This window comes from Nanorana parkeri, unplaced genomic scaffold (genome assembly GCF_000935625.1).
Source record: "Nanorana parkeri isolate BGI_ZX_2015 unplaced genomic scaffold, ASM93562v1 scaffold275, whole genome shotgun sequence".
Classification (NCBI taxonomy): Eukaryota; Metazoa; Chordata; class Amphibia; order Anura; family Dicroglossidae; genus Nanorana; species Nanorana parkeri.
In genome coordinates, this window is record NW_017306543.1 from 628310 (window position 1) to 639358 (window position 11049).

General features: G+C 41.5%; 1 protein-coding gene across 2 annotated transcripts in view; it reads left to right on the top strand.

Annotated features, from left to right (window-relative positions):
• GNL2 (G protein nucleolar 2) overlaps positions 1–11049 on the top strand; it is a 51562-nt gene that overhangs the window by 15216 nt on the left and 25297 nt on the right. For both annotated transcript variants that reach the window (XM_018557242.1, XM_018557241.1), the window contains exons 5-6: positions 7586–7770; positions 10500–10566. In XM_018557242.1, the coding sequence (XP_018412744.1) occupies positions 7586–7770; positions 10500–10566 (252 nt within the window). The remainder of the gene's footprint in view (positions 1–7585; positions 7771–10499; positions 10567–11049) is intronic.

Consider the following 11049-nt stretch of genomic DNA (forward strand, 5'->3'; position numbering starts at 1 on the left):
GATCAAGGTCAGGGTCATCAACAACACCCAATATATAAGTTAGAGGGGAATTGCATAAACTGCAAAAGCCGTATCAAGAGTGGATAACTCTCTATGCTAGTACCTGTCAGTGTTTACTCTACTCCTAATAAATAAACATTTTTTTCTATTTATGAAAACAAGCCAGTTTGTGTAAGGAGATTCCCAACTTATTTCCACAAATCAACAAAATAAATAACTTAAGTTCGTTAAAATATAACTGGTGACAAACAAGAAAATATGGGTCAAGATTTCAATAATATTGATCAACACAGATAATCAGAAAAATAAAACCACAGAAAACTCAGCAGAAGGTAACAACATAATGTACAGATTTGACACGTGACCTCTCCCAGCCGACAGATATTCACCAGCTCAAATTTCTACTGCGCATGAACTAACTTGTAATACCATGCACAGAACTGGCTATTAGCCAAGAAGCTATTTAAGGTAAAGACAAACTTCCACTAAGTCGTTTTAATTTTTAAAGTATACATCACAACTAAACCATTGACTAGAAACTGAAATCGGCTTCAAGGAGATATACTCATGCTCATAAGTTTACATAACCTGGCAGAATTTATGATTTCCTGGCCATTTTTCAGAGAATATGATTGATAACACGAAAACCTGAAAACCTTTCTGTCACTCATGGGTAGTGTTTGATAATAAATGGCTTCAGCCAATCAACTGTGTTTTTACTCTTTTTTTCATTCATAATGGCAACAGAAACCCAAATGCCCTGATCAAAAGTTTACATACCCCAGTTCTTAATACGGTGTGTTGCCCCATTTAACATCAATGACAGCTTGAAGTCTTTTGTGGTATGTGTGGATGAGGCTCTTTATCTTCTCAGATGGTAAAGCTGCCCATTCTTCTTGGCAAAAAGCCTCCAGGTCCTGTAAATTCTTGGACTGTCTTGCATGAACTGCACGTTTGAGATCTCCTCAGAGTGGCTCAATGATATTGAGGTCAGGAGACTAAGATGGCCACTCCAGAACCTTCACTCTATTCTGCTGTAGCCAATGACAAGTCGACTTGGCCTTGTGTTTAGGATCATTGTCATGTTGGAATGTCCAAGTATGTCCCATGCGTAGCTTTCCGGGCTGATGCATGAAAATTGTGCTCCAGTATCTTTTGATAACATACTGCATTCATTGTGCCATCAATTCTGACAAATCTTTCCTGTGCCTTTTTGTAGCTCACACATCCCCAAAACATCAGCGATCCACCTCCGTGTTTCACAGGAGGAATGGTGTACTTTTCATTAGAGCTGCAGCTAACGATTATTTTAAAAAGCGATTTAGTTAGCCGATTATTAAGTTCGATTAATCGGATAAAAAGTAATATACATTTTAAAAAATGGCTCCAGTGATGGGACTAGTAGTTTGTATTGAGTTTGCAGTCCATCACAGGAGCAAGCTTGGAGCAGTGGAAGTGAAAAATAAAAAAAAGTGTGGTGTGCAATATAGTGAAATGTAAAGTGTAAAATTATACAGAAATGAATGCAGAATGGCACCAGCTATAGGAGGAATACAACAAATCCCAGCAATAGTACATTATAGCTGGCGGTATTCTGCATTGCGCTGTATAATGTACTATTGCTGGGTTTTGTAGTCCTCTATAGCTGGTGGTATTTGGCATTGCACTGTATAATGTATTATTGCTGGGATTTGTAGTCCTCTATACAGCGCAATGCAGAATACCACCGGTCTATATAGGAGTACAACAAATCCGAGCAATGCATTATACATGCAGTGTATAATGTATTGCTGGGATTTGTATTCCTCTGTATAATATACAGCACAATGTACCATCAGATATATAGGAATACAAATCCCAGTGCAGGGAAAGTGCAGGCTTACCTGAGCAGTCTTCCAGCAACTTGTTTCTGAGATTGGGCCTGTCTATCGGCTGCTGTCATCGCCCTACACCTGCTCCTCCTTACTTCTTCTCCCTGTGTCCCTGTGCCAATCGAGGATGTGGGCGGGCGGTGATCGTGAGGAGGTGCGGCGTGTGGAGTGTGAATGCGGGTGGGCAGGCCTGGCAGTGGCAAGCGTGAGGTGGGGAGGAAGTGTGGCGCGCAGTGTGTGTGGAGCCGTGAACAGGGCCAACCAATCAGAAACCGATTAATCGATGATTGAAAAAGTTGACAACTTTTTCAATAATCGATTATGTCGATTAGTTGTTGCAGCCCTACTTTTCATCATAGGCGTTGTTGACTCCTCTCCAAATGTAGTGTTTATGGTTGTGGCCGAAAAGCTCAATTTTGGGTCTCATCACTCCAAATGACTTTGTGCCAGAAGGTTTGAGGCTTGTTTCTGTGCTGTTTGGCGTATTGTAAGCGGGATACTTTGTGGCATTTGCGTAGTAATGGCTTTCTTCTGGCGACTCGATCATGCAGCCCATCTTTCTTCAAGTGCCTCCTTATTGTGCATCTTGCAACAGCCACACCCACATGTTTTCAGAGTGTCCTGTATTTCACCTGAAATTATTTGTGGGTTTTTCTTCGCATCCCGAACAATTTTCCTGGCAGTTGTGGCTGACAGTTTAGTTGGTCTACCTGACCGTGGTTTGGTTTCAACAGAACCCCTCATGTTCCACTTGTTGATTAGAGTTTGAACACTGCTTATTGGCATTCTCAATTCCTTGGATATCTTTTTATATCCCTTTCCTGTTCTATACAGTTCAACTACCTTTTCCCGCAGGTCCTTTGACAATTCTTTTGCGTTCCCCATGACTCAGAATCCAGACACGTCAGTGCAGCACTGGATGGAGGATGCAAGGGTCTGTCAGGAGGCCAGAAACTCATTGGCCTTTTATACACACATACTGATTACATGCAAACAGATCACAGGTGAGGATGGTTCCCTTTAATAGCCATTCACACCCCTTTTGTGTCAACCTGTGTGCATGTTATCAGGCCAAAATCACCAGGGTATGTAAACTTTTGATCAGGGTCGTTTGGGTATTTTCTGTTGTCATTTATGATTTGGAAAAGAGTAAACACAGTTGATAATAAATGGCTTCAGCTGAACACTACCCTTGAGTGACAGGTTTTCGTGTTATCATTCATATTCTCTGAAAAATGGCCAGGAAATCATAAATTCTGCCAGGGTATGTAAACTTATGAGCATGACTGTAAATATTAACAAGAATGTATTCAAGTTCAAAAACACTACAATGAAGAAATACAATATATATCTGTCAGCTTTGTCCAGTTTTACCTGTATACAGGAGAATGGTATGTTCCTATGTATAAGAATGGAAACTCCTCGAGAGTATGAGGAGTGGAAGGAATGGTAGGAGGACTGACCGAAACGTCTGTCAAGGAGATGACTAGTGTCAGAGGTAATATTTGTCTCATGTAGACAAATAATGGATGGTTTGGCATGCAAAGATTGAGCGCCTCTTCACAGGGTCGCCGAGCCCTCTTGCATTCCAGGATATTAGCTGTAGCAGATGTTGAGCCATTTCCAAAACTAGAAAAATAAAAATACGGATGTGAAAATGCAAAAATGATTATGGTACCAGATAGTGTGGCTATAAGAGACATGACATTGCATCAAATGAGAAAACGCAAACGCACAAAAATAAATTTCCAAAACTGCCAACACAGGGAAATAAACAGGTGTAAACAGTACCAGGCATACCTTCAAACATCAACATTATGGGAAGAATCAGCAATAGAGCACGTTGGTGTGGTATAGTCATTCATAAAATGAGAGAGCAGCCACACTGCTAAAAACAAAATGAGGGGGAAAAAAAAAGATTTCAACAGGTGTGGTGGATCGCTAACTGGAGCATCTCCAAGGCCATACAGGGAGCCAATATTCAGGTGGTGCGAGAATGGCAGGTAGTATACTTATGCAGCCAGGATGATGCTTGGGAGGGTTGAACACACTTCTTTGAATCTCCATCTGCGACGATTCGGAGCTTCACAGGGTAAATTTTGGGAAGGGGAAATGCAACTTTTTAAGAGGTTTTTTGATATGTTGGAATTTCGTGCATCGCTGTTGAACATGTTGGGACAAGTCAAGGTACAACATGGAGGACAACGTGAAGCGTGGTTCCAAGGAGAGTTGAGTAGACAATAATGATCAGAGAGACGCCTAGATTGAATTACAACCAAGGATAAGTATGGCAATATCTGCGGTGCCCAAAATTTAATACATTTTAAGATAGGCTATGAGTTTTGAAGTGGCATGTGTATTGCAAGTCTAAGGGATGCAACAGACGCCAGCAATCCAGCAGGCCCATTTCTGCACATAGTTTACCAAAAGCCATCAGGGACATGGGACTAGATGAGATAGGCATAGGAAATGTATCCATATGGGGATTCATGCAATTATTGAAATCTCCCATCACCAATACAGGTAAAGGAAATTCTATGGAAAAAAAAATGAAGCAAGATCTTTAAGGGCGTCATTGGAGAAGTGTGGTGGAGTATTCAAGTTCAAAAACACGACAATGAAAAATGTATCTGCCAGCTTTGTCCAGTTTTAGCTGTATACAGGAGAATGGTATATTCCTATGTATAAGAATGGAAACTCCTCGAGAGTACGAGGAGTGGAAGGAATGGTAGGAGGACTGACAGAAATGTCTGTCAAGCAGATGACTAGTGTCGGAGGTAATATGTGTCTCCTGTAGACAAATAATGGATGGTTTGGCATGCAAAATATATTCAATGATTGAGCGCCTCTTCACAGGTCACCGAGCCCTCTCACATTCCTGGATATTAGCTGTAGCAGATGTTGAGCATTTCCAAAAATGGAAAAATAAAAATACGGATGTGAAAGTGCAAAAATGGTTATGGTACCCGATAGTGTGGCTATAAGAGACATGACATTGCATCAAATGAGAAAACAAAAAAATAAACATTCAAAACTGCCAACATGGAAATAGGGGTAAACAGTACCAGGCATACCTTCAAACATGACACATTATGGGAAGAATCTGCAAATGAGCATGTTGGTGTGGTATAGTCATTCTTAAAAAGAGAGAGCAGCCACCCAGTCCCAAGAACAAAATGAGGGGGAAAAAAAAAGAATTAAATAACGGGTGTGGTGGATCGCTAACTGGAGCATCTAAGGCCATACAGGGAGCCTCCAGAGTGGCAAATATCCAGGTGCGAGAATGGCGGGTAGCATACTGCAGCCAGGATGATGCTTGGGAGGGAGGAACACACTTCTTTGAATCTCCATCTGTGACGATTTGGGAGCTTCACATGGTAAATCTTGGAGCAGGGAAAATGCAACTTTTTAAGACGTTTCTTGATTTCTTGGAATTTCGTGCATCGCTGTTGAACATCTTGGGAGAAGTCTCTAGGTACAGCATGACTTTAGAACCCACCATAGAGATCTCCCCCATTTTCCCTTGCTTTGTGTACGGTATGTTCCTTATCAAGGTAATTAAGAAGTCTGATCAGGAGAGGTCTGTGGGGATTCCCCGGTGGGAGAGGGCGAGAGGGGACAAAATGAGCCCTTTCCACTGCAAACAATGAAGGGAATCTTTACCAAACACCAAGTATCCAGTTCTCCATTAAATGAGTAGCATTATTTCCTTCCATACGCCGATATGCCCACTGCACAGATATTAAGTCTCAGATGATTCTTAATGTCGTCTGTCTTAAGAGAGTTTGCAGCAAGCCTGTGCTTAGCAAATTTAACATACAACATCAATGGAGATGTGGAATCTTCCAGGTCACTTACTTGACCTTCGAGCAGACGCTCTTTACCTGACCTTTTGCAGGTCATGTTCTGAAAAATGTAATGTCTGCCTTGTACTTGTAAGGAAGTGATGTAAGAGAGGCATTACAGAGCTGTACAGCAGAATTAGACATCTATAATAGGTTCTCTAGCTTTAGGTTTGGACTTGGAAAGTTTGACTTTTAGCAGTTTTGGAAGCAGTACTCAGTGTCCATGGCATCATCTAGGCTGTCGGAGTCAACGGCAGAGGTGATCGCATAGGAGCCGCAATCATCGGCTGAATCGCCAGCAGCACTATGATCTCTGGATGAAGAAATCTGGGGTTGTTTAGCTGGAGTGTTTGGTTGCTGGGCAAAACGTTCCAGGGGTGCCGCAGTATCTTTTGCTCTTGTCCTGAGCTGGTTTACTGGGAGTCTGAAGGGAGCCAAGTGAGCCGCCGCCATCTTGAACCACGAGGCTTGCCTGCAGGCCATCCTTCTTTTTGGTCATATCAGTGTCCAGAAGCATGCAAATGGAGCACAAAGGGGTGCACGGGAGGCAGCAGAAGACTCCAGACAAGGATCCGGTCCAATACAGACTGAGGTAAGTGGAAATCCAAGGATGAGTTTAGGATTAATGCCGAGAGCTCTCTCGCACATGTCTGATAACTTGGGCTGCTGGCCACACCCCCAGGGTAGGCAATGTTTTAAACATGGATTATTCTATCCTTTGCTTCTACTTTAAGGTCAATATAGCTATAAATCTCACATTTGCATGCAGTTAAAAGTGCACCTAAACCTTTTTTTATCTACTAAGCAGTCATGTGACTGGAACTCCAGCTCCTCTCTGTAGATGTGTGAGCCCAATAACTAGGCTGAATTACAGAACCATGATGTCACTAATTGGCTTTCACTGCTATAGCTTTTGGTGGAGTAGAGTTCCCTTTTGGACCTGGGGCATTTAAAACCTCTTGCTGGTTTTTACTTTTTTTCTGGGTCCTAGTTGGGGGAGATTTTCCCTTACATGTTGGCTTGGTGACACGGCTCAACAGGACAGGAGTGAGAAGCATCTCCATAAATGAAATGCAGGTAATACAATCTGACAGTTTATAACTCTTCCTCACTCTGCAAAACAGATGTTCTTATTGCTGTCTTTGTCCCTGTTTTGAGAGGTTTCCCACTGGGTGGGAATTGAGGGAAAGGCAGCAATGAACATTTTTCATAGGTGTTGACACTTTGCTATTGTAGCCAGGAAAAAGGTGCTAGACATAGATTTAAAGCGTATTTCCACTTTTGCAGTCAGAATTGAGAAAGCCCTGCTACATGTTTGTGTTCCTATCAAACAGCATATCTAACAATTTTAGAAAATATTCTTACCTTTTTTAGATGGCTCTATCTAGCAGGCCTTTGCAAGCTCCTCTGTTTTTGTTACAGGAAACTCTGACTGTCCTAATAGAAAGACTTAGGGCAGATGGAGCATCTCCTCATTACCATAGTGTCTTTGTGATTTTAACCCTTTGTTAGGACAGACAGTCCTCATTTAGTTTACAAGTAAGAATTAAATCTGCCAGCACAGTACAAACAGGGTTAATCATTTGAAACAAAACTTCCCCCAACCCCCAAACAATGAGAACTAAGCAGGTGTTTTCATACCTAGAATTACCAGAAAGAGCATCTCCATAAGGTAAGCTGCAACTTTAAATGTTTTTGTTTAAAGTTCTACTATGTGATTGGGAACATGTAACAATTAACAAGTAGATGTTATCCTAATTTGGCTGCAAAAGTGGAAATACATTGTAAGCAGATTGGTTAATTAAATTTTTTATGTGTGCAATATGTTAGTCTAGGTTAACTTTATAACTACCTCTTTTGTTTTAACAGAATTCTAAAGTTCATATTCTGGACACAGAAGGGTTCGAAACAACATTTGGTCCGAAGTCTCAACGAAAAAGGCCGAATCTAAATGCTGGTGATATGCATGAGCTTGTTTTAAATGCTGAGGCCTCAGCAGAGAGCTATGACCAGGAGAAAGACAGAGACTTGGTTACCGAAGATACTGGAGTCAGGTATAAAACCAGAAAACAACTCGAGGCTTGTGTTTTAAAAAAACTGCCTATGATTTCCACTGTAGCTAGCCATTAAAATGAATCCTCTATTACTTTTGTTTGTCAGTGTAAGTAGAATTCCAGATCTGTTCTTATTTGAAGGTTCAAAACTTTTGACTTTGAAGTTTAGTATGCATTTTTCATGCTGTCTTTTTATGCTGTGTCTTTTTAGTGACTTGTTTAAATTTCAGGAAAGTTTTGCTTTTTTGTTATTGTGCATTGAGGGACACGGGCAGTTTGTAATACAATTCATAATACAAATCCGGTTATATGGCCAAATACAGGAGGTTGAACCTCACTGAAAGCCAGCCACCGTATAGCACCTCCTTTATCCAGTACGCTTTAGTTTTTTTGCTAGTTGCCTAGGAGGTTTAGTGCTCCGTGTTGTTGTTGTTGTTTTTTTTTTTTTTTTCTCTTCTGCTCTGCTGGAAAAATATTCCTATAATTTTTGCTAGGCTTTTTCTTAACCTGTTGTGTTTTTCCCACTTTGGGATTATGTCACTTATAGAGGACCCCGTCATTGCCAGGATAGGCCCCTGCTTCTTTGAATGTTTAGATATGTCCAAGGAACATCTAACTTTGGTTGTTCTTCGAAGGATGTTGCCTATTCAGACCTGCTCTTAACACTTCTCCTTCATCCACTACAGTAGTAGGTCGTTGGCAGTCCGATCCTTGCCACAGCCAAGCCACAGGTTTTCTAACTCATCGGCTCAGCCTTTTGCATTAAGGTGCACTCCTGTATAAAATAGGGGGCTGTTTTTTCATCTGGCTGGGTCCCTAGGCAAAGTACTACTCCAGAGTTTGAATGCCTGCTTGCTATCAGTTTAAACCTCTGAAATTGACTATTTTCTCAGCTATCCCTCATCTGATAAAGCTATGCTTAAAGATGTATCGGCCCAGTCTTGTTTAAGTTCTCCGCAGTCCAGTTCTTTGCTACCTTCAATTTAAAGTAGGTTTTCTTCTTGAGCTTGCACCCCTCGCATCCCAAAGGGGAGCTTCCTATCCTTGGGTCACAATCAGTTTTGGCTATTTTTATTGTTAAGGATCTGTCCATTAAGCATCCCACAGATGTACCTGCTCTAGGTAATAGATATGACGTTTACCCTAGTGCCCTTACTTGGCATCCACATTGCGAAACACTTGAAGATAATCTATTTTGTGGACTCTTGCAATCCAAGTCCTTCTGCTGGAACTTAGTGCTGCAGGCCTTGCTTAGAGATGGCCTCTCCTGGTATTCCTCTGGTGCCTTTGATTTTGCAAAGGCCAAGATAGTTTGCCTTAGACCATTACTACAAAATTCCCTTTCCGGGGATCTTTGCTTTCATTTTTAGCTATGCAAAAATGTGTTTTTTCAACCTTTTGGAGCTTCTAGTGTATCTAAGAATTGCCCTTCTATCATCATGGCTTCCTTTTTTCTTGAGGGCAGTCAAACAGCAGTCCTTTTCAGTGTTCACTTGTCTGGACTCGAGACTTCCAGGTGAATACCTTTTTAGATCAAGAAACCTGAGATCCTACAGGACATTCTTCTCTGGGAAGGTCTGGCAACTTCCCATGAATGGCGTGGAGTATGTCCCTATTTCCCCACACTGCTTATCCTGGTGTCAATTCTTCACCTTGCGGGCCAGCTGAAGCGTTGGGGTTTCACACCTGTGTGCTCCCCCTTTCCTGTTTAGTTGGAACTATCCTACAATGGATGGCTCTGTATTCCCCTAGATGGTTTGCGTTAGGATCCTGCTACAAGTACTCCCTGTGGAGGATGGTGTGTGTTTGGAAGCCTCCATGTGACCTGATTACTAGGAGCTGGGTCCGTCATTTATAGTTGCGCTGCAGCCTTTTGAGGAAACTCCTTCTTTAGGAGAGTGCCAGTAGTCTGAGATGGTAATGTCTTGTTCCACAGCAAAAGATGAGACAAGTATTCAAGGCAAGTTGGCTGATTCCTAAAATCATGTATTGAGCAACTAGTTAGGCTGCTGTGCAGTATGCTCTTTCTATCTTCGGAAACACTTTATATGTAGGATGGAAGAATCTGTTCATCATTCAGGTAGGATGTTTTATGCATCACTAAAGTGTATGAGGTACACCCGGTCCTGCCTATAACCTCTTCTTCTTCTTCTTTTTTTAAAAATGTTTCTACTCACCCGCTATACCTCCCCTTCAGAATTGCTTCACGGCTGGTTCCCCTGGGGTTCACTCTAGGCTTTAGAAGTTCTTTTTTGTCTAGCTTTTGAGATGGTATGTTCTAAGGGCTCTCACAACTTTGCTCTCCTTTTAAAAGATTGGTTGCCTGTCTGCTTGGGCCTTCTCTCCATTTTTGACTGGCTGGTCTTTTGTGTGGTAATTGCCATTAGTGATATCCTTTTTTTTTTTTTTCTCTCCTGGTTCTGGGCCCAGCAATCTTGTTTTCTTCTTTCTACATTTGGTCCGATTTACTCCATCTTTTTGGTAGTGTTATTTTGGTGGATAGCTGGTTGGTTCTCCAGCGTCACTGTAAGGGTCAGTACATCAGGTTAGTGTCCCAACCTCCTGTAGGTGGCAGCATAGGCCAACTTAGAGAATTCCTGTGTCCCTCAATGGCCAACTTGGAGAATTCCTAAATTCCTGTGTCCCTCAATTTTACAGCAAGTAAAAAAAAAAAAATAATCTATTTAATATTGCTTTTTTGTGAATGTTCTTTCTTCTGTTTTATTTAGAGAAGAAGTACGGGAAGAAATATATAAAAAGGGTCAGTCCAAGAGAATCTGGGGTGAATTATACAAGGTATTAAAAAATATTGGATTGTAATAAACTGTGTACATGGATCTAGCAACTGTTTCTATCTTCCTATCTGTAGTATCTTTTAAACTAATGAGCATGTTCCACTGTACTAACCATGTCCTTGGTTAACAGAGTTACTGGAAGATCCTCCACAGGCAGAAATGCCCTCGTTTTTAGTAAATTTCTCAAAGTGGTAATGCATCCCAAAAAAGAGGCAAAACGAAGGCCAAATCTGTCACTTTCACTATTTGTAGCTAAAATCTTCCAAAAATGAGGATAGAGAAAATCTTTGCGGAACCCTTAAGCTTATGTGTCCCAGACGATGCTGAACTGTTGGATGCTGTGGCAGAGAAATCCACAATTTTAAGTGTATTCCTGACTTGGCCTTTCTCCAGGACACGTGGACACTTCGTCATCCCTCCCCGAGGAGTTGACCCTGAATCTGAATGCTGTGTCTGCTGCCTTGGAGAACTCGTTTTTAGAGTC